This window comes from Mastigoproctus giganteus, chromosome 4 (assembly GCF_048544385.1).
Source record: "Mastigoproctus giganteus isolate SK-2022 chromosome 4, ASM4854438v1, whole genome shotgun sequence".
In the NCBI taxonomy this organism is placed as follows: Eukaryota; Metazoa; Arthropoda; class Arachnida; order Uropygi; family Thelyphonidae; genus Mastigoproctus; species Mastigoproctus giganteus.
The window spans coordinates 179,513,876-179,538,284 of NC_143578.1; the positions used below are offsets into that span (position 1 = coordinate 179,513,876).

Genomic DNA, 24,409 nt, shown 5'->3' on the forward strand with positions numbered 1-24,409 from the left:
ACGTCAAGAAAGATTAGCAGTCAGGGTAATCCCTAATAGAGATAGTAATCTTCTCTAGAAATCTAAGTGTCATCAAAGATAAGCATTAAAAAAAAAGAAGAATCCTTTTTGCAAGATATAAGACAGGACTGAGCTTTAAAAAGAAATTAACTAAGGTATCTTTGCCCCACTAGAGAATTATCTGAAGATCAGCATCTAAGGATCAGCATTTACAGGGAAAGGTTTCTCAAACTGCAAGGTGGAATGCAATATGCCATTATCAGCAAAATTATGGATAGGATTTCCATAGTCAGTGAAAGAAAGAACTGAACCTTGGGGAATACCACCATTAGTGGATAAGTTAGAAGACAGACAGACTGCTGTTTCCATCACTTAGAGTGGTCAGAAAGAAAACTGGATACCCAATTATAAAAAAGCAGTAAACCATAATATGGACACTTATTTAGAAGACCTATATTATGCTAAACACAATAAAAAGCCCTTGAAGTGTCAAGAGAAACTACCTGAGTTTCACCAAAATTTTCCATCGAATTTGTCCATAGATGGGTAACATAAGCCATTATATATCACTAGTGGATCGATAGTGATGAAATCCATATTGGTGATCAAATGGAAGGTTTCTAGATAGTTTGTTAATGAATTTCTCCATTACTTTAGAAAGTGTAGAAATAAGTGCAATGGGAAAATAATTGAATGGGACTGACTTGTTACCCTTTTTGGAACTGGCTGGATATGAACAAATTTCAAAATAGAAGGAAAAACACCTTTGAAATGAGAAAGTGAAAAGGGGCAACACAGAACAAGTTTTGAGAACAAGTAGAGAACTACCATCAGGACCTGGTACTTTCTTGGCATCAAGATTGTTCAAAATTTTTCTGACATTCTTTTGCTGGAAGATCACAAGAAGTATTTAATGGAATGTACTGGAAATGGTAGGAGACAGTTCACCGAAATTATCAATACAAGAGATAGAAGAAAAGTAGGACTAGTAAGTTGTCTTTATCTGAGGTGGCAATAGAACCATCAGTGGGTGTAGAGATGAACAAAATTTGTGGCCATTAGCTTTGGCAAGAGACCAAAATGCTTGACTATCATTTGTTGGACAAGAAGCAAGTTTTCTACTCTTAGCCTTTTCAAAATCTAGTTTGTACTGGTTAATAATTGCTTTGCAGTAGTTGCTAGCTTTAGTGTAGGCAGAAAATTGAACACGGAAATTTGGAAACAAGCCAGTTGCGACATGCAACATTCTCATCCTGAACAGCCTTAGTGCATTTATGGGCTAAGGCTGTTCAGGATGAGATTTTAAGCCAAGTTTTAGATAAAGGATGAGATTTTGCAGTGGAGTTTGGAATAAAAGATTTCATTCGTATGAGAATAATTTCATGGGCATGATCAGAGCAAACGGCAGTCGGATTTAAAACAGTAATCCAACAAAGAAAAAAAAGAATAGAAATCTTGCATATCATCCCATTTTGCATTCTTGTTATGCCAAACAACACTAGGTTGAGAACGGCCATGAGAGAATGGCTTTATTGGAGAAGAGACCATCACCAAGTCATGATCTGAGGTGCCTAGAGTTGGAAGGGTTGTTTTTGAGAAAAAGATCAAGAGCATTGGCTGTGTGGTTAGAATTGTCTGGTATTCTGGTAAGTAAATGAACAATCTGTGCTAGGTCATTAGCCATTGCAAAAGACAGCATCTCAACCGGCTGGGTCTGTGTTAATAGAAAAACGAAAACCAGCTGGAGTTTTGAACATTAAAATCATCAGGGAAAATTAACCTCACTGTTAGCAAGGAGAAGGTCAAGTTTCCAAGAAAGGAAGTCAGAGTTCCAAATGATTAGTGGAGTTGGGAGAACGATAGAGGCAACAGATGAATTTGAGAGAATGTGATGGATATTTTAAACTAGAGAAGATCTTAAAGAGGAGATTTCAAATTGCTGTCTCTGAAGAAAATGAAGAACCTTTGAAGCAAAAGGAATTGTACAGTGATTAATTACTTAATTCCTTTCCTTTCCTTTTTCTTGTTTTACATAATTCTGAAGGATGCTATCTCTTATGGGAGATTTTCTAAAAAATTTGCAAATTTTTCTAATTTGGGAAATTGATTGTTTGTAATTGTCAGACAACATAGGGAATTCACAGTCGTTATCTAGATCAAGAGAATTTTAAAAAATCCTCGCCATAGTATCTTCACACTCGATAACACATTAGTAACTGCTGAGTGTATGGCGTGTGAATAGTATAGTTGATTAATTATAGGTGATAATTGGCCAAATTTTTTCATAACAGTGGCACCATCATTTGTCGCTGCAACTATGTCGGTTGCTAGATACAACGTAAAAATTTATAGCCTCTCAGAAACTAATTCTAATGTTTTCTTAGCATCGCAGGAACTAACTATTGGAACTAAGTCCAAATTAAAATCTTCTGCAAAATGGTCTACGTTGATATTCAAATATCTGCAATTTCTTTTGCTAGTCCACTCATCCAAAGTTATAGAAAATTTTTTTCCCATTCTTCTTAATGCAATCCAATTCATTTATATTTTCACGTTTGGCATTGTCATAAAACATATAAATGAGATCCATTACTCGAGTTTTGTTTTTTGGTAATGAATATCCCCGTTGTTGCAAAGACTCGTATGAATGAGCTTGTTGCAATGCTATTAATGGACAATCCATCCATTGCAGCAAGTTTTGCTATAATTTCTTCTAAACTGCTTCTTTTTACGAAATTAAAAATACTGGCTTGTTTTTGTGGGCAGGAGGAGGGTCCGGGTGTTTCTTACTTGTCGATTATTATTTTACAAACTGCTTTCAGATGATAATGGAGATTGCTCATAGATGACCCTTTGCAGCTCAATATTTTATTACAATGATTGCAGCATCCTTGTTTTTTCCAACCTTTTTGAAATTATCCCAAACCTCCGACTTATTTGCAACATTTGTTTTGGTCTAAAAATCAAATGAAACATTTTAAATATTTTTATCAATGACATTAATATTAAATAATGAAAGAATGTTATATTATTAGAATAGACATTAATATATTTACTTCCATTGTTTTTGTTTTTACTGACTAAAACAAGAATAATAACAAGCAATAACATAAACTTCCTATTCCAGTTTAGTCCTGTGTACTACTGGGTAGTACACAGGACTAAACTGGTCTGGTCTGGTCTGGTCTGGTGGGGTACACATGAGCAACACAGCTGATGTCATCGGTCAGTTTGTGTGATGCCACATAGAATAGCATAATGGAATGCGTTTGTGGATTTGCATGTCAAATATTCGCTTGACTCGTGAAGATTAGTTTTACTACAATGCTTGTGCTCAAGGCAATTTCAAGTCAAAATGTTAACGTTTTTAATTAAATAATTAAATTTTTACATATTAATTCTAGTATCTAAAACTGGTTTTTAAAAACCGACAAACCCTAATTATAAGCAAGATCATATGTTAAATAATATGACATAACTGTTTTACTTGTATTGGGCTTAAATTTTTTTATTTATTATTTTTATTATTATTACTTTTTTCTTTCTTTTTTTTTTTTTTGTGTTGTAGTGCTCTCTTCACAAGTTGCCTTGATAATGTGCTACAGATGAGATGCATTTGAGTATACCTCAGTATTTCTTTTATGACAGGCACTGTTTATCTATAATGTGAAATAAATTATTAACTTTGTTCTTTTAAAAATTCCTCCTCTAATTGCAGGGCTTCAATCCTATTTTAATGTTAGTGGAAAAATGAGTATACAAAAAATGTGCTATAAAAATATACTATGCGACATGATCTCTTGGGTTGATGGGCCATTGTGTTGACTTGCCCTACTGTTATTATTCAGTGGATAAATAGCACTACTTTTGTGATATAAGAAGTAGTATGTAGTGGGGCATATTATTGCAAAAGGGGTCGTAATCGGGGGTGGGGAGAGAAACTGTTAATGTTGTAGTTTAGCTTTCACCCTTCTACAAATGGCTAAAAGTCTTTTAACTGTGAATTTAGAGGGATAAAAAATAAGTGTTGATAGAAACTTTTTTGCATTTTCATAAATTCCCTTAAAAGAAAGATTATACTTCACTTCATTGGAGTAAATAAAATGTGGTCTTATCAAGTAAATATTTTTGGATTGCAGGTAATGACTGCCTATTAGTAGTCTGAGTATGATTTTATGTATAATATTTCTTTTGCGATTTCTTTCTAATATATTGCGATTATATTGCGATTTCTTTCTAAGATATTGACAGCCGGTGTCGTGAGTTTGATGGTGGATCACCGCTTCACATTGCAGCCACTAACCTGTGTGTTGAAGCAGCCAAACTTCTTATAGAATATGGTGCAAATGTTTCGCTGAAAGACAGTATAGGAAGAAAACCATTAGGTAAATACTGAAAACCATTTTTATCAAAATAAATTAGCTTTTTTTTTTTTTTTTTTTTTGTGTATCTGTAAATATTTGGATTGCTTTTGAGATTGGAATAATACATAATTATATGTAATTAGAATTATATATTATGCCATTAGCATGAATGATAATGTACCTTTTTTATTTTAAATCAGAAAGTGCATTTCAGATAACTGGTGAAAGGATTCCACATCAGTTTACTTGAGTGTTTGAGCTATGCATGTAGGATTTTGAGTGACAAACTTTAGTTGTTTTTATCTTTGGATAACTTCAAAATGGCTAATTATTCTCATAATATCTTGTACTGTACTATAGTACTATATTTTATATAATTTTTTTGCATAGCTGCCTTACTTCCTTTCAAAACCGAAAGAGAGACCCACATCGGAGTAACTTGCCTGTGTGCACAGTTATCAAAAGAAACCATTCTTATTTTTGAAATTTTGTTAACATACTCTCACTGTTTTATTTCATGCATGATTTAATTTTAGTTTTTGATTTTTAATAATAGTGGGCACTTTCATTTAATGTTTGTCTGGCAGGGGAGTATGATTTTGGTATCTCAAAATGACGAGAGCCTTCAGTGGGGGAGTTGTGTATCTGTACCAGTAAAATATATAGTAGACAAAACACATCATCAGCCATTTTCAATCCACTGCAGGATGAAGGCCTCTCCAGCAACTTTCCATTTCCTTCTGTTTTGAGCACTGGCCATCCATTTACTACTCAAAAACTCATGAATTTCATCTATCCATCTCCGCCTTTGTCTTCCAAGTTTTCTTCTAGCTCCTCTTGGGTACCATTCTGTTATTTTCTTAGTCCATCTGTCATCATGTCTTCGAGCTATGTGTCCTGCCCAAGACCATTTTAGTTCTTTAGTTTTGATAAGAATGTCCTTTACTTGAGTTTGCTGCCTAATCCATGTGTTTCTCTTCTTATCTAACAGTCTGATTCCCAATATAATTCGTTCCATTCTTCGCTGTGTAGTTCTTAGCTTCTCTTCCATTCTTTTGGTGAGTGCCCAAGTTTCACTTCCATAAGTCATGGTGGGGAGTATACATTGATTCATTATTTTACGTTTCAGACAAAGTGGGATATTGCTCTTCAATATGTGACTATATTTCCTGAATGCTATCCATCCAAAATTTATTCTTCTTTTGACTTCCAGCCATTTATCATTATTACAGCTAATAACTTGTCCCAGATAAGTATATGACTCCACCTTTTCAATTACTGCTCCTTCAATCATTATTTCCCTTTCCGTGGCATACTTGTTCATCATTACTTTTGTTTTAGCCATATTCATCTTTAGTCCAAAATCCTTACTAACTGTGCATAACTGATTAAGATTTTCCTCTAATTCTTTGGGATCGTGGCTTATGACCACAATGTCATCTGCAAGTCGTAAATGGTTTAGGTACTCTCCTTTCTGCGACCAGTCTAATCTTCTGAAAGCTTCCTCAAGGGCAGCAGTAAACAGCTTCGGAGATATTGTGTCTCCTTGTCGAACTCCTTTCTCGATTTTAAATTTCCTACTGTCTTTGTCTAGTCTAATAAAGGATGTAGCATTCTCATATATTTTCTTCAAAATCATAATATATGGAGTATCTATGCCTTGTCTTTCCAGTGCCCGAAACATTGCCTTATGCTGTATGGAGTCAAACGCCTTTTCATAATCCACAAGTGCCAGGCATAATGGTGTTTTATATTCATTTGCTTTCTCCATTAGCTGTGATATTACGTGAAGGTGATCCATAGTTGAGAATCCTGTCCTAAAGCCAGCTTGCTCTTTCGGTTGATTCTCATCAAGTATTCTTTCTAATCTGTTAGTAATGACCCTTGTGAACAACTTGTAGATATGGGATAACAAGCTAATTGGTCTATAATTTCCAATTTCTGATTTATCTCCTTTCTTATGCAGCAAAACTATGATTGCATTATTCCACTGCTTAGGCATCACACCTTTTCTAATGCACTTTGTGAAGAGCCTTGCCAGATTTTGTGTTATGTCTCTTCCTCCCAATTTTAACAACTCTACAGTAACTTCATCTTCCCCTGGGGCTTTCCGATTCTTCATTTTCTTCAATGCATGTTCTACCTCATCAGGAAGAATATCAGGTATGTCGTATGTGTTGCTACTTTGCAATCCATCTTCCCCATTGCTGGTATCATTCCCTCGCTCCTTGTATAATTCTCTATAGTAGTCTTCTGCTATTTGAATTATGCCTTTTCTGCTGTTTATAAGTACACCATCGCTATTCTTCAGTTTCAGTATCATTTGTCTTTCTGTATTACTGCTCATGGCTGCTGATTTAAATCCTTTGTTTTCCCTTAATGCTTGTTCTACTTTTCTTGTGTTAAATCTTCTTATGTCGTCTCTGAGTCTCTTTCTAATGGCTTTGCATAACTCAGTATACTCAATTTTCTCCCTGTCAGTGTTTTTCTTGCTCTTCATTTGTCGTCTTTGGTTCATCATGACAAGTGTTTCTTGACTAATTTTTTCTTCTTTGGATTTCTGTTTCCCTATAGGTTTCTTGGGCTTTATCACTTTCAGAAAGTTGTAATATTCCTCGTCGATATCTTGGTCCTGAGCAGTCTGCAGAAGCTCAAACTTGTTCTTAAGTTCCAGTACATACTGCTTTTTCTCCTCCTCTGTTATTTTAAAGACCTTTGTATTATTTACTCGAGTCAGTTTTTTCCTTTCCTTTCCTACATCTATATCAAGTGTACATCTTACCATTCTGTGATCACTTCCAACATTTACCTTATTCAGGACGGTAACATCATTCACAATATATCTTCTGTTAGTGAGGATGAAGTCGATTTCATTAGTTGTTAATCCATTTGGACTCTTCCATGTCCACTTTCTGTTCACCCTTTTCTTGAAAAAAAGTGTTCATTACTGACAGTCCTTGAGATTCTGCAAATTCCACAAGTCTTTCGCCTCTTTTATTTCTTTCACCAATTCCAAAATTTCCTATAGTTCCTCTTTCTGCGCTGTTTTGCCTTTTTCCAACCTTAGCATTGAAGTCCCCCATAATAATAGTGTAGTGGGTTTTCTGCTCATCTAGAAGACTCTCAATTTCAGTGTACATTTCTTCAACCTCTTCATCATCATGGCTCGATGTTGGTGCATAAATCATTATAATCTTTAGCTTGTACCTCTTAGAAATCTTGAATATTAGTCTTGACACCCTTGGTGATGTACTTTTGAATTCCAAAATGTTGTTTTTAAAATCTTTATGGACCAGAAACCCAACTCCACCTTCACTCCTTTCACTGTTTCCATTGGTGTACAGTAGATTTCCACTTGATAAACTTATAAGTGATTCATTTCTTCTTCTTGTTTTAGCCAAACCGATGATATTCCAATTCACATTTTCTAATTCCTTTTCCAGCTCTAATATCCTGTCTTCACCAATGAGTGATCGTACGTTATAACAGGCCAAGTTCAATTTCCGTGCATGGCAGCCTGGTCGTACCCAGAGATTCTTAGCACCCTCTGCTTCCACTCTGATCCTCTCGCTGCCATAAGAGGGAGAGTGAAAGCTGCTGGGGACTGAGGGCCATTTGTATTGTTGTGCTTTCATTGCTGGAGGGTTTGGTCTTTTCCTCTTCACGCTGACCAGGCGTCTTGAAGAGAACCACTCTACACGTTCGTTGCCACCTAAGTGACGTAACAGGGCTTACCATCGAGAAGGTGTGCATGAGTGGATTTTAGGGAGGCAGGCCAACCGGACTTCTCCTAAATCTTCTGTAATAGAGAGATATTGGATCCATCAGTGTTTTAGGCTGAGTGTCTGATAACACACAGGATACCTGTTCCCCTCTAAGCCCCGACAAAACACAGTAATATATTAAATATTATTGATATACTGTAAATTAAACTATCAACCATACAAGGTGTGGTAGTGAAGTTCCTGAACTGATACATTAGAAAGAACACAAAGTTGAATTAGCTCAAAAATGGTTTTATTTTTATTCAAAGTAATTATGACCTGATTGAATGCACTTTTTGCACCATTCTAAAAGTTTCTGAAAAGAATTAGTGAAGGTGCCCAAAGAGTGTTCAGTTCAGTGGTTTCATATTTTTTTGTCCTCTGCATCCTGAAATCACTTTACTTTGAGGGCAGTTTTCACTTTGGAAAAAAGTAAGTCTGCTGGTGCTAAATCAGGAGAGAGTGAAGTACCTGTATGTAGAATGCCGCATTGACTCTCTCACATTTCAGGTACAAATTCCTTGCAAATCACACCCCTGTTTGTCAAAAAGCATGATTAGCATTGTTATGATCCTGAACTTAGTGAACAAAACTTTTTGGGCATTGGTGATGATTTTTTATTCCACTGCATGCTCTGACACTTTATCTCTTGGTCATACTGAAACAACCAACACTCATCTCCAATACAATCAAAGAAATTAAGATTGTCTTGACAAGAGGTCTTCACATGATGACATTCTTCATTGCTTTTGCTCATCCATGAGGCTATGCAGCACAAACATTGCACAGACCTTCCATTTTCCTAAATGTTCATGCAGAATTTGACAGATCTTCTTATTCATATCCAACTCATCTGCTGTCATTCTGTGGATCAAATGAAGAGCTATTGCCACAATTGCCCAAAGTTATGCAACCAGTGTTGAATCCAGAGTGTTTGCACTGGGGGGGGGGGGGGATGTAAACTTCAGGGGTACATGCACCAAGGGTAAGAATGTAAACTTTTGGTTCATGTAGTATATTTTTTATTATTATTTAATATTTGCAACATATGTATATGTTACAAACAAATCTGTATATTTTTATTTATGAATGTTATAATAAAAGAATATGAGAAAAATAAAATAGGAAACAAAAGGAAATATTTATTATTTAACATCTAAATACTAATAGTCAGTTCACAAAAACCACATTACTGGCAATAATCACAGTTTAATAATATGAAAATCACCGATTAAAATTTGCAAAAAAAAAAAAAAAATATTCTAATTATAATCAAACATGCACGTACTGTATTGTAATTATCTTATTTTTCTTTGCACGAGTATCAGTCACTTCATTTATTAATTTTTCCAGTAACTCATTTGGACCCTCTTAGCTTATCTTCATGCAATCTTTCAATATTACAGTACAGATGCATATATAATAAAAAGGATATAAAATGTATTGTTTATAGGCTGTGACCAAACTGCCTTGTTTGTATAGAAAGGAAGAATTAGCCACAACCCTTGCTGTGAAAAAACAAATAAAGGGAATGTGAAAATTATAGAGTGAAACTGCTAACGATTGAATTAGTGGTAGCTGCAGACTCCCCAGAAAGCTACAGGACACTTTATAATTACAATAACATCTGTCAGGAACTAATTCAGGCGAACCTATTCACCTGAATCTTTTTTGCGATATACAAACAAAGAATTGTCACAAGTAGACCGTTTGTGTGAAACACTATCAAGAGATGGTTCGTGTGACAATAACGGGAACCTGAAAACCATAAAATGAAAATGCGGACACTTGAAATAGTGGCTTTTAGTTACAGTTTGTGCAGTCAGAAATATTGCCCATTTAATTATTTTGAAAATTTCATGTCTTTTGAATTTTAGTGATTTATTTTTGCCGTGTGCCACCTACAAGTACCACAATAATTGATGTGATTTTTCATGTCATGTTTATTTGACATAAATTTATTGAATTCATGTTTTTTAAAATAAAAATTACTATTTTTCACTGGGGTGGGGTTATTCCACCAGGGGTGAAACTTACCCACAGTCATCTCCCTGGATTCAACACCGTTTGTGACTGTCTTCATTTTGAGAGGTTGGTGAATGGGCACTTCTTGAATGATTGTGAACATCCTGACATCCATCTTTGAACCGTTTATACCATTCAAACACACTGGTACAACTTAACGTTTCATCATAAACAGTTTTTAACATTTTATGTTTCTTTGCAGATTTCACATTTTAAAGCAAAATCTGATATTTGTTTATTGCTTTATTGCAAAATTGTAACATGGAACATTAATGCTACTATCAAAACTGGTCGTTGCTTGTAACATGTCAGCCTACTGGACAATCTCTATGTCATCATCTGTTGGAGGAAGTTTGAACTACAACATACCTCTTCAGTTTATTTTCAAATTAATCGAACATTTCCGCAACAGTACCAGTCTTCCCAGGTGCCTGGTTTCCAGACTCTGCAATTGCAGAATTCAAGTCTTTCTTGGTGAGAGTACCTTTGTTCCCTCACTAATCTCATTGCTCTTCTTTACGCTCATTCCAGATCTGCTGGAATGAGCGTAAAGATCTACATCCTTATAAAATAAAATAAATGACATGCAAGAACTCTCTGCTGTCTATGATCATTAATGAGGGTGCTAGGCACAAACTTTGTTGAAACACATTGCAGTCCCATATCTTGTGTTCAAATTGATTGACATTTCCCATAAGAAATAGCAGTTTCACTAGCAACTTCACAGAGAGTTGAATGTTGCACACTCCTGACCAGATCACAAATAAGCAATTGAATCATTATTTTTCAAACTTGTGGGTGGCCATAGCAAGAATTATCTTTGAACAACAAACAGCCTCCTTTAAACTTTGTGAGCCACTGATAAGTGTTCAAATTACACATAGTATCTCTTCCGAAAGCTGGTTTTAACATTTCATGATGTTCTGTTGCACTTATCTCTGATTTGAAACAAAATTTGATGCAAATCCACTGCTCAGTAAAATAACTCATTTTACACTGCAACAAAACAAATGACATCTACTCAACTCATGCTGATTCAGACAAACTGCAGATGATGATGATTCATTATTATATGTGAGTCACTGAATGTGTTACAGTAAATTGCAACTCACCATGACACTGCAGTTTCAGGATACAAATACAGTCTGTGAACTTTTTGATCACACTGTACATGTTCACATCACTAAGCAAAATGGCAATGAAGTAACACCTCACAATAGAGGACTAAAGTTGTGTGTGTGTTGCCAACACAATGTAACTATTGCACAGAGAAAATTCAGATTTCTTTTGAAACTCACCAGATACCTTTCAGTAAACATTCTTTGCTTCATTTTTTATTCATTTATTTATTTATCTTAGCTAATAAAAACAAATTTGGGTGGCCAGTATTCATACTCCAGAAAATGTTGGACTTTTGAGTTTCAATGCAACATAGTCCAGAAAAGTTAACAAAAAAAAAATGATGAACTTGGATTATCTCGGCATTCTGCTCAATCAATTGTTTAATCGGATTTGAAAATATTTCTGTACAGCATTGCAGTGCTGCATAAACTTTACAAAACAATAGGCTGAGAAGATTTCAATTTGCATATGGGTAGGGGCAAGAAATGTAGAATTACACAAAACTCCTTTTGAAATGAAGCTTATTTTCATTTTTAGAGCCGAAGCCCCCTGCCAGCTTCATAAGAAAAGTAGCCATTGAGGAAAAATGATTGTTAGTTTGTTCTATCAAGTCATGGTTTAATTAGACCCTTCTTTAATGAAACTTAACTCACAGTGATACCTTCATATACTTCAGAAACTTTCTAGCACAGCTAATAGCAATTCAACATGTTTCCTTGGACACTCAAGTGGTTAATTCAAGTTGACACCACACCACACCCAACCAGTGTTGTGTTGGTTATTTGCACACTGTTTTTGGTTATTGTACATGTCATACAGATCATCACATCTGCAGATATTTTTGCCTTCTGAGTTCAGATGCGACCCATGCAACTTTTTCTTGTATAGTTGCTTGAAATATGGGTTTTTCTGCAGGAAACCTGCTATATCCATGGACTTGAGAACTGTAATTATTACAGTTGTGTTGCAAACCTCACTGTATGCCTTCAGGAATATTTTATTAAAATGGAGGGCATCCAACCATCCAAGTCAAGACTGTGCCATCTGGAAAAATATTTTCCAATAATCTAAGCATTGAACATCAGATTGGGAAAGAAGGAAAGGAAAACTTACAAGGTATAATTAACCACAAATTAAACTAATCAAATTAATTGCCCTTCTACCGCACAAAATTAATAATGTTGAAACTTCAGCCCATTATGTTTTCAGGTAGCTATTGCTCTTACCATGTGGATGAGCGGGTAATGGAATTTATTTGGATTTTTATCTGAAGTTTATAATGGAAAAAATTAAAGGAATTTATTCAATACAAGGTATGAATATTAAATAATGAGACTACATGCAGCTACTGCACACAAGAGGATAAAGACACAAGTGCCATCAATGAAACAAGGGCACGACAGTTGGCCTTGAACCTTTCCCTAGTTTTCTGCCAAGCCACATTCCAGCAAGCTCAATTACTTTGCAGTGAGACAGGTTTCATTACCATATGTTTTTGCACTTTGCCTGAAAAATGACACACAAAAGAATCAAACAAACAATGAATCAACGACTAATTTTTAACAAAACTAAAGAAAACACCAAGTTATAAGTTGTTACGTCAAGTTTATGCAGTAGATACTATGTCAAGTGCTAGTGTGTTTGAATGGCATAAAAGATTTTTAGAAGAAAGAGAAAATATGGAAGGCTATGAATGACCAGGCTGTTCACGGTATCCATTACAACTGATAAATGTGGACTGGATAAGGACAGTCCACATTTATCAGTTGTGACTAGAAGTGAGCATTGTTTAAGAATGATTGCATTAGAACTGGTTATGGACAAAGAAACAGTTAGACAAATTTTAACTGATAATTAAGGCATGAGAAAAGTGTGCGCCAAGATGGTGCCAAAAACTTTGAACAGAGATCAATGAATGAGAAGACTCCAAGTTTGCAAAGATGTTTTGATAAAAATTGAATATCCAGACTTTCAGTACTGTAATCACCTGCAATGAAGGTTGACAATTCCAGTACAACCCAGAAATTGCAATGAAAGACTAAACAATCCTCCAGGGAAAAAAAGCAAGAATATCAAAATAGAAAATGAGAACCATGCTTCTTGTTTTCTTTGACATTAAAGGAATTATTTTGGCTTATTATTTCCCAACAAATCAGCCTCTCAATCAAATGTACTACATTAACGTTCTGACAAGACTGCATGAAAAAATTTTAAAGATGTCTGAATTGTGGAAGGATGGTTGGATGCTCCTTCAAGGCAGTGCTCTCTATTTGCCAGTTCCTAGCCAATAAAAAAAAAAAAAAAAAAAAATCACTGTGTGAACATGCACCCTACTAGCCACTAGTGAATATTATCTTCCCTAAACTGGAAAGTGTACTTAAGGGGAACCCGTTTGCAGTCAATCGAAGACATTCAGGGAAAAAAAAAAATTTTTTTTTTTTTTTTTTTTTTGTTTAATGAAAGCCCCAAAACACAGAGATATTAGAACATATAGTACTTAGTACCCTGCATGGATTAGAGGTTGAGAAGGCAAAGGGGGTTATTTGTTGACATTAGACTGAACTTCTGAAGACTAATTTTCAGGAAATACGTACGAAGGAAGGTTTTTCCAGAAAATGGCAGTTGAATGAATAAACGAGGAAGATGAAAAGTTGGTTCTATGAGTTTGAAGTTCGACAATAAATGGATGTTGGCTGGTGGCAGCATGTGCTCGGACTGTTTTGAAAGCGACAGCAGGGAATTATAGAAGCCAATTCAGAAGAACAGAGCCCATGGAAGTATCTGTAGAAAAGGCATGCAGCAGAAACATGTCTATGATACAGCGAGTGGAGAGATTCTGTTAGAGATGGGTCATTAATTAGCCTAACTGCCATCTTCTGAATGGAATCTAGAAGCTGAGAGAGGTTTGGGGGCACCACCTCAGACCATGGTAGGGTGGATTTGCGATTTGTACAGAGTGAACAGCTGTTTGGAAGAAAAGTAATGCCGAGAGAGAAAGAGAAAACCAAGTTTTTTTAGATGCAGAGGAAGAAATATATGTAATGTGCTTGTGCCAAGAGAGATTAGAAGTCAGGGTAATCCCCAAAAGAGATATATCACCTTGCCAAGAAATTGGAGCAGAAGAATCCTTTTTGCGAGATATAAGACAGGTCTTAGTTTTAGAAGGATTAAAATCAATTAAGTTGTCTTAGCTCCACTGGAGAATTACCTAGAGATCGGCATTTAAGGAATTGGTAGCAGATATTTGAGAAGTTGAAGCTGATTGAGCAGGGCAAGGTTTTTCAAAATTGAAAGTGGAATGCAATGTGCTATCATTGGAAAAACTATGGATAGAATTTGCAGTCAATAGAAGAATGTCATTAATATACAAGAGGTAAAGAGTGGAGGAAAGAACTGAACCTTGGGGGACACCAGCATGGGTGGAGAAGTTAGAAGACAGAGAGCCATCTTTCTTATAACTTCTATCATCCCATTTCAATTACTTTCAATGGGACGATAATTGGATGGGAGCGATTTGTCACCCTGTTTAGGAACTGGCTGGATGTGAGCAAATTTTCAAGCAGAAGGAAAAACACTTTTGGAATAGGAAAGTGAAAAAAGCAGCAAAGAACAGGAGTAAGTTCAGGAGCACAGGTTTTGAGAACAAGTGGAGAAATACCATCAGAACCTGGAGCTTTCCGAGCATCAAGTTTCGTCAAAATCCTTCTGACATCCTTTTGACGGAAGACAACAGGAGGCATTGAATGGAGCGTTTTGGGAATTATGGGAGGTGTTTTACCAAGATCATTAATATCCGAGTTGGAAGAAAAATGAGATGCTAGCATGTCAGCTTTATCCTTCTGTTGAAGTGACAACAGAACCATCTGGTTTTACAGAAGTGGGAGCAGAGAGGGCAAAAGTTGCGGCCAACAGCTTTGGCAAGAGACCAGAATGCTCGGCTACCATTAGGGCAAGAAGCAAATTTTCTACTCTTAGCCTATTCAAAATCTAGTTTAGACTGATTAATAACTGCTTTACAATTGTTGCGAACTTAAATGTAGCAGAAAATGAAACTGAAGAATTGGAAACAAGCCAATTACGATATGCAACGTTCTTCTCTTGAACAGCCTTAGCACATTTATTGGAAAATCAAGGTTTAGATAAAGGATGAGATTTTAAGGTGGAATGTGGAATAAAGGATTCCATTCCTACAAGAATAATTTCACTGACACGGTCTGAGCAAACGTTGACTTCAGAAGTTTTGAAAGCGTAATTTGACCAAGGAAAAGAAGAAAAGAAATCTTGCAGGTCATCCTATTTTGCATTCTTGTAATGTCAAACAGCATGAGGTTGGGAGTAGCCATCAGATAAAGGCTCCATTGGAGAAGAGACAATCGCCAAGGCGTGATCTGAGGTGCCTAAAGGACCACTCACTTCGAGCGTGTACTTAGAAGGGTGTTTGTGAGAAAAAGATCAAGTGTGTTGGCTGTATTGTTAGGATTGTCCAGTGTTCTGGTAGGTAAATGAATCTATGCGAAGTCATTAGTAATAGCAAAAGCCTCAGCATCTCAACCAGCTGGGTCGGTGTGACTAGAAAATGGAAGCGAGCTGGAGTTGTGAACATTAAAATCACAGAGGAAAATTACCTCACTGTTAGGAAAGTTGGACTGGACAAAGTCAAGTTGCAAAGAGAGGAAGTCAAAGAGCTTCAAGTGGTTAGTGGAGTTGGGAGAACGGTAGAGACAACAGACGAATTTGATAGAATAAGGTAAAGAGATTTTAAGCCAGAGGAGATTCCAAATTACGATGTCTCTGACAGGGAATATCGGAACGGACATATGCACAAGTACCAGCTTTGCGACAAAAGGAATCATACAGTGAATAATTTGGGAAATTGAGATGAGGAGTAGTTGAATCAACTGATATCTGAGATTCTGTCAGAAAAAGTACATGGGGTTTGGCAGAAAGCAAGTGGTAATGGACATCGTTGAGAATGGAAATGAGACCACATATATTTATGAAATGAACTAGGAAGTGTTTGGGAGGTTTAGATCTTTTTGCAGATAAGCTTACTCTATTAGTTTGACAATTCATGGTGTATTTAATAGTACGAAAAAGTGGTGGGACATGCTGTACGAAGTAATGAAATTTTTTGGATATGGCCTGCACATGACATGGCCTCGACAATGCCCCCCCTGCATACACACTACTCTGACTCCCTCCAGTCACTATCTGGCAGAGTACAGGTAGCAAGATTATTCACTAGCTGATCCGGAAGCCTCCTAGAAGGTTACCAATAGTTCAGTCCAGTGTACTAACTAGCGGCCAGCCTGTGAACACTGTTTTAGAACTGTACCCTCGAAATGTAAGGAAGATTGGATCTCGCCATGATGTCCATCATAACCTCAAAAGTCATCAGTCATACTGCATGATGGAAGAGATGGGAAGGGTTGACCGGAACTTAGCTGTGGAGACTAAACATGGGTTCCATCACTTCAAGCCTCCAATAAGCAAAGTGGTGGTATTGCACCGGTTGATGAAAGTTATCTACCACCTAGTATTTGTGTATTTATTTTATTGGTTATTAATTAATTAATTAATTTAACATTTTATTCTAAGCATGGAAATTTAACAGTTAATGAATGAATGAGTTCCTATATAACTGGAGTTGTAGGAGAAATGGACAGCATCAGTGTTTAAGCTACCTTATTTATTAAACGTCTTGCTTGAAACCTTATGAAAAGGTTTCATAAACCTTTTCATAAAAAGATCCAAATTCAAACCTAATCCTAGACAAAAAAAAAAAAAAAAAAATTCTTAAAAATTTTCAGATCACGAGAATTCAGAATCACAGTACAGAAATGAATAAGGGAGTGAAGAAAGCTTTTTAAAGAAATATTTTTTTTGTGAAAATTTTTCTGAAGCAATGTTGATTTAAAAAGGCAGAATCTGAAAACTTTCTAAGAGAATTTATAAATTTGCTAAGTAGATCTAATTAGTAAATTAATAAGAGGAGTTTACCTCAATATAGTACGTGGAACACTTCCGTATGATACCCTCCAGAAATTAAAACGGAAAAAACGAAAAAATCGTCAACTTACCGGTACATTAAAGTAAAATATGAATAATTTAATAATCAATTTAACACAATTCAAAATCAATTTAAAACAATTAAAATTCAAATTAACGCAATTAAAAGAATCTAACGAAAATATTCAAAACAATTTTCCTTCCTGAAGCTGACAGTGCTTTTCGTGATCACAGGAATGAAAATTACCGAATCAGGCTAAACCTGCAACTTAAATAGTGATTATATGTCTTCGCGCATGCGCGTAAAGGTCCACGCATCGGAGATCAAATATGGCCGCCGAACATTAACAGAATTCTCGTGTAATTTAATTTCAACGGTTTCTGCAATTAATAGTCGCATATAATTACGTTTAACGTTTTTATTTTGGCCTCGTTAAATAAAAAAGTGTTTTTCGTTAATCGCATGAAAGGCTAATTCTGACGCTGAACGAGAAGCACGAACTGAGGCTTCGTGTTGATTTACACGAATATTAAGAGAAAACCGCGTCGAACCTTGGTAAGACGAGTCGCAATCACCGCAAGAAATGTTGTATACCAGATCATTAATTTGTGTTGCGAACGCGGAAAGAACCGAGCGATTGTTCAGTATAGTGTGTAGCTTCCGTATAGGCCTAGCTATAATTTTAAATTCGGTATCTTTAAAGAATCTGTTAAGCTGTTTGTTCCACTGTTCAACATATGGGACAGAAATAAAGTATTTTTTGATATTACTATTGTTGGTAGGTGTAGTATTTTGTATCCTATCCTTAGCTTGTACCCGAATTCGATTTATTGTGTTAATGGGATAACCCCTGTTCAAGAATCTGCTAGTTAATATTTGTATTTCTGAGTCCAAAGCAGAATCTGTCGTTGAATATTTATAGGCATTTAGAAATTGATTAAAGATAATCGATCTTTTGTAGGTGAACGGGTGGTAGCTATTATAATGTAGAAGCATACCAGTGTTTGTGGGTTTTCGATAGATGCTAAATTGTATTTTGTTCGAGTCCCGGGTAAGCGTGAAATTTAGAAAGTTTAATGACCTAGTATCCGTATCTTCCCTTTCCAATGTAAATTTGAGTCTAGAATGAATATTATTAAACGAATGTAAAATGTCTTGGATAGTACTACTATCGGTAATAACTAGAACATCGTCTAAATACCTCCCATGGTATGTGATACGGGGACGAAAAGGTGTCAAATGTATCTGCTCAATCGTTGAGAGATAGATCTCTGACATTAAGCCACTCAGGCTCAAACCCATTGGTAATCCAAAAATTTGTTTGTACACCTTGTCTCGAAAGGTGATGTAGTTAGCCTCAACTAATAGTTTAATTAAGTGAAAAATTTCCTTAATAGGCAGCTTCGTATAATTAATCGGTGTCGAGTTTTTTATTTAACATATCCCAAATAATATCTAATGTGTATTCAACGTTTACATTCGTATATAATGAGGTAACATCTAATGAGAATAAATTGTCATTGTCGCCGAGTCTACAGTCTTTAAGATTATTAAATAATGTATCGTAATTCTTAATCCCAAATTGTATAACCTGTCTAAAAGGTTTTATAATGTTATATACATGTGTGGCTAAGGCTGAAAATGCCGAGTTTCTGTAGGAAACAATAGGTCGAATCGGAAATCCAGGCTTGTGTAATTTTACCTGACCAAAAAGTGCAGGAATATTGTATGTTCTGGACTTCAATTCCTTCAACTGAACCATAGTAATGTAGTCGTTTTTACGATATGTGGTTAACGTTTTATTGTATTGATTTACCAAATTAGTAAACTTCACGATAAGTGGAGGTATCAGACACAACTGAATCTAACTTATTAATATAATCATGTTTATCTAGTATTACCACTGTATCTCCTTTATCTGCCCTCTGTATAATAATGTCCTTATTTTCTCGAAGTTCTCGTAAAGCTGAAATGTCATGTGTATTCATTTTAGGAAGTCGCGTTTCTTTTATGTTATTCACTACTTGGTTAACCTGTTGAATAAATACATCTTTTTGTGGAACACTACGAAGTCCAAATTCAATATCAATTACGCATTGTTTTTTTGGCAGCTTCCGAGGTGGTAAATTATAATTTAATCCTTTGGATAAAAGGGAAATCTGGTCCTGCGATAGTGTACATGAGGAAAGATTTGTAACCTGTTGATATGTCGGTTCGTTGGATACTGGGTGAGGGGGTGTTCGTGAACTAGCCGACATATTCTGTGGTAGTGCGTTATGTGTCTGTGGGGGGGATGTCACCCAACTCGTGTGAACTTGGTCGCAAGCTCGTGACAATGCGTTAGAATTCGCATGAACGTGTCTTGAACTATTCGATAATGTTTGCAACTTATTAACGTGTCTGTTTTTTATTTCTGAGGCTTGTGCTTCCCGTCGCAAATCTATGGAGGTCTTCAATACAGACCAATCGTTCGGATGTAGATAATTTTTTAATTTATCGCGAAGCTTCCTAACCTGGGAAAGGTATTTTTGTTTATCCGAATATCGAGATTTTAAGGCAAGCTTAACAATATTACGTGATGTCGCCAGTGATAGTTGTTTTATGCCTGAAATTTTTTGATTTAAATTCACCCTGGGAAACTTCGGAACGATGTTGTTTTGAAGGCAATATTTTAGGAAAGAAATATGGTAACTTTGGGCCGAGTACCTTAGTGTAGATTTAATGTAATTTTGTACCAAGCCATTCAAAAAATCTCCCATAATTGTGTGTATCGATTGTATACTACTGGAGAGACAGGAAGTGAATGAAATAGTCAGTAAGAGTTTGAAAATTAATTAGATAGTATGAATCAGAGCTGTAATACTCAATATGTTCTACGTTGATAATAATATTAGTAAATTAATAAGAGGAGTTTAACCTCAATATAGTACGTGGAACACTTCTAGCTACACCTACCAACAATAGTAATATCAAAAAATACTTTATTTCTGTCCCATATGTTGAACAGTGGCACAAACAGCTTAACAGATTCTTTAAAGATACCGAATTTAAAATTATAGCTAGGCCTATACGGAAGCTACACACTATACTGAACAATCGCTCGGTTCTTTCCGTGTTCGCAACACAAATTAATGATCTGGTATACAACATTTCTTGCGGTGATTGCGACTCGTCTTACCAAGGTTCGACGCAGTTTTCTCTTAATATTCATGTAAATCAACACGAAGCCTCAGTTCGTGCTTCTCGTTCAGCAGCGTCAGAATTAGCCTTTCATGCCATTAACGAAAAACATACTTTTTTATTTAACGAGGCCAAAATACTTAACGTTCAACGTAATTATACGCTACTATTAATTGCAAAAACCGTTGAAATTAAATTACACGAGAATTCTGTTAATGTTCGGCAGCCATATTTGATCTCCGATGCGTGGACCTTTACGCGCATGCGCGAAGACATATAATCACTATTTAAGTTGCAGGTTTAGCCTGATTCGGTAATTTTCATTCCTGTGATCACGACAGTCGGTCGAAAAGCATTGTCAGCTTCAGGAAGGAAAATCGTTTTGAATATTTTCGTTAGATTCTTTTAATTGCGTTAATTTGAATTTTAATTGTTTTAAATTGATTTTGAATTGTGTTAAATTGATTATTAAATTATTCATATTTTACTTTAATTATTTATATTTTACTTTAATGTACCGGTAAGTTGACGATTTTTTTCGTTTTTCCGTTTTAATTTCTGGAGGGTATCATATGGAAGTGTTCCACGTACTATATTGAGGTAAACTCCTCTTATTAATTTACTAATATTATTATCAACGTAGAACATATTGAGTATTACAGCTCTGATTCATACTATCTAATGTAGATCTAATTAATATTAATTCACCAAAATCTTTTACATCTGGGGGAAAGCATGTTGACTCTTTGTTTCATCTGTTACTGTAGTAGTTTTGCCAGTTGTAGCAAGCTGAGTCAAAAGAAATTGAGAGTATTTGGCTTAGAATAGACTTGGATAGACTGTCTACTTTGAAATTGCCACAGATGGCAGCCATTTTAGCTCCCATAAGTATTAGGAATATCTCTCTTAAAGCAATTTGGTCTTAGGCAGTTTGTGAACACCATCATTTAATAATAATTGATCTTAATCTGATTAGCTGCAGTGATTATTCATGCATCATGAATCTATAGATAAAGGAACCACTAGGTGGCAGTAACCACAGTGTAATGATGTGGGATTTACTTATAGATGTAACTACCATAAGGGGTAAAGGGAAGGGTTTTTGCTTTTGTAAAGGTGACTGTGGTGGTCTCAGGCAGTTTTTAAATTCTATACAGTGGGACCAACTGATGATGTTACCAACAGCAAATTCTAAATGGGAAGCATTCAAGGAATTAATCTTGGAAGCTACTAGGCTTTTTATACTAACTAATAAATACTGTTCAAAGTTTAGGCATAAATCTATGTCAGATGAACTAATGAGACTCATGGCCGAGAAGAACTGCATGGGATGCATATAAATTATCAGGCAACAGAGAAGCCTATGGTAGATATAAGCTAGTCTGTAATCAAGTCACAAAGGAAGTTTATGCAAGCGAAGGCAAATTACAAGAAATCTTTGGCAAAGGATGCAAAGAAAAACAGCAAAGACTTCTTTACTTGTATAAACTCAAGATGGAAAGGATTAATCAGATTGATCCACTTGATATTCATGGTTTGACTGTAGGTGAATCCTGCTCAGATAGCTGGCAAACTGAATGAATATTTTACATCTACATTCACACATGAGGAATTCTGTAGGGAAGTTGAGGCCAGATCTATATCAAACTCTAAAAGGGAGCTAAATGATTTTGTAATAATTGAGATCAAAGTGGAGGAAAAATTGGATAAATTTCTTCTCCAATTGGAAACTGGATAGATCTCATCCACCCCATGTGGATGGGATCTATCCAATTATATTAAAGGAGGCTGCAAAGGAAGTAAGCAAACCCTTAGCCATAATTATGAGAGCATCTTTGGACTCAGGGAAGGTACTCATGAACTGGAGATGTGAAAATGTATCCCCAATTCACAAAAGGGATCAAAGGGGCACACGAGAATTTACAGACCTATTAGTTTAACTTTTGATCTGGGGAAAATAATGGAGTCACTGGATAAAGAAGCATTGCTGGTTCATCTAGACAACACTGCACTAATAATTCAGACACAGCATGGGTTTATTAAAGGAGTCTTGTCTGACCAATTTGATTGGATACAATGATGTGGTCACAAGGGAACTGGATGCAAAAAAGTAATTTTGATATCATATATTTGGATTTCAAGAAAGCTTTTGATACTGTTGCACATGGAAGACTACTGTACAAATTGGAGTAGTATGGCATTAAGGACTAGTTGCTACAATAGATAAAAGGATGTTTAAATGGGAGAAGACAGAGAGTGGCAACAAATGGACTCAGCTCTTCATGGATTAACATTATTAGTGGAATCCCCCAGTGTTTTTGGTGTTGGGACCATTGTTGTTTTGTAGATTTATCAATGATATTCCTGTATATCATTGACAAGACCTCATGGCTTGGTCTGGCAGCCTGTCTCAGAAAACTTCATATCTGACTGCACAATCACCCCCAGGTCTTTTTCTTTCTCCACTACCCTGAGTGTAACATCACACAGTTGGTACATTTCTCTGGGGTTACTGTTACCCCATATGCAGTACAGTACTTTGCATTTTCCAATGTTACTTCTGTTGCCACTTCTCAGTCCATCTGCAACAGGATCTAGAAAAGCTGGGCAGGTGGTCTGAGAAGTGGCAAAGTACTGTACTGCATGTGGGTAGCAGTAACTCCAGAGAAATGTACCAACTGTGTGGTGTGTTGCACTCGGGTAGTGGAGAAAGAAAAAGACCTGGGGTTAATTGTGCAGTCAGATATGAAGTTTTCTGAAGCAATAGTCAAGAAGTGCCTTGACTACTGTGTACAGATCTGGAGGCCTCATTTTAAGAAGGATGTAGAGTTGCTAGAACAAGTACAGAGAAGGGTAACAAGATTGGTGTGGAGAATGAAGGGATCCTCTTGTCAAAAAAGGCTTAATTTTTGCAAATTTCAGTGTCTGGAGACTAGGCACCTGCAAGGTGATCTGATTGAAGTGTATGAGGCCTTGAATGGTTTGAGCATTGCTGATGGGATTCTTCCTCTTGCTCAGATTAAGATCCTGACGGGCATAAACTCAAATTGAGGAAAGACAGTTGTAGAATAGATGTGCAGAAGTTTGCCTTTAGCCAGTGGGTTGTTGATTGCTGGAACAGAGTTCCATTCTTAAATAAATTCAAGGAAGAACCAGACATATGTTTGGAGCAAATGGATGGGTGAAGTGAGATGGGGGATTTTTTTTTTTTTGGTTATGTTGTATAAGCTTTCTTTCTTGCATCATATGCCTTTGCTAATGCTAATAAAAACCTTGGAGTGTGGCTAAAACTCTTTTATTAAGATCCTGAGGGGCATAAACTCAAATTGAGGAAAGACAGTTGTAGAATAGATGTGCAGAAGTTTGCCTTTAGCCAGCGGGTTGTTGATTGCTGGAACAGAGTTCCATTTAAGAGTTCCATTCTTAAATAAACTCAAGGAAGAACCAGACATATGTTTGGAGCAAATGGATGGGTGAAGTGAGATGGGGGATTTTTTTTTTTTTTTTTTTATGTTTATGCTGTCTTTAAGCTTTCTTTCTTGCATCATATGCCTTTGCTAATGCTAATAAAAACCTTGGGGTGTGGCTAAAACTCTTTTCAAAGAGACCCATATTAGCCTTTTCTGAAGCCTGCTGGCTTTCACATCAGATCATATACAATATATTACCAAATAAAGTTTGCAGTATCTTATACAGTGAACTTATGGAAATTAAAAAATTTTGTTGTACAAATATTTCATTATAATGCATGTCACTGAAAATTATTTCAAAAGAACCTTTATTTGTTCAAATAAATTCTATTGCATATTCTGAAATATAGACATAGCAATTTCCACTTTATTTTGCTTAAACGTTGACTTTAAAATCAATAAGTAAATAAAATGATAAGACCATAACTACAAGGGGAAAAAAATATTTACTTGAAGATTAGTTTTGAAAGTGTG

At 35.8% G+C, this 24,409-nt stretch overlaps 1 protein-coding gene across 1 annotated transcript in view; it reads left to right on the plus strand.

The window, feature by feature from the left end:
- The window catches only part of LOC150087228 (CAP-Gly domain-containing linker protein 4-like), a 224,021-nt gene that overhangs the window by 34,130 nt on the left and 165,482 nt on the right, over positions 1–24,409 (plus strand). The window contains exon 3 of the mRNA XM_090372414.1: positions 4,242–4,385. Within this exon, the coding sequence (XP_090228540.1) occupies positions 4,242–4,385 (144 nt within the window). The remainder of the gene's footprint in view (positions 1–4,241; positions 4,386–24,409) is intronic.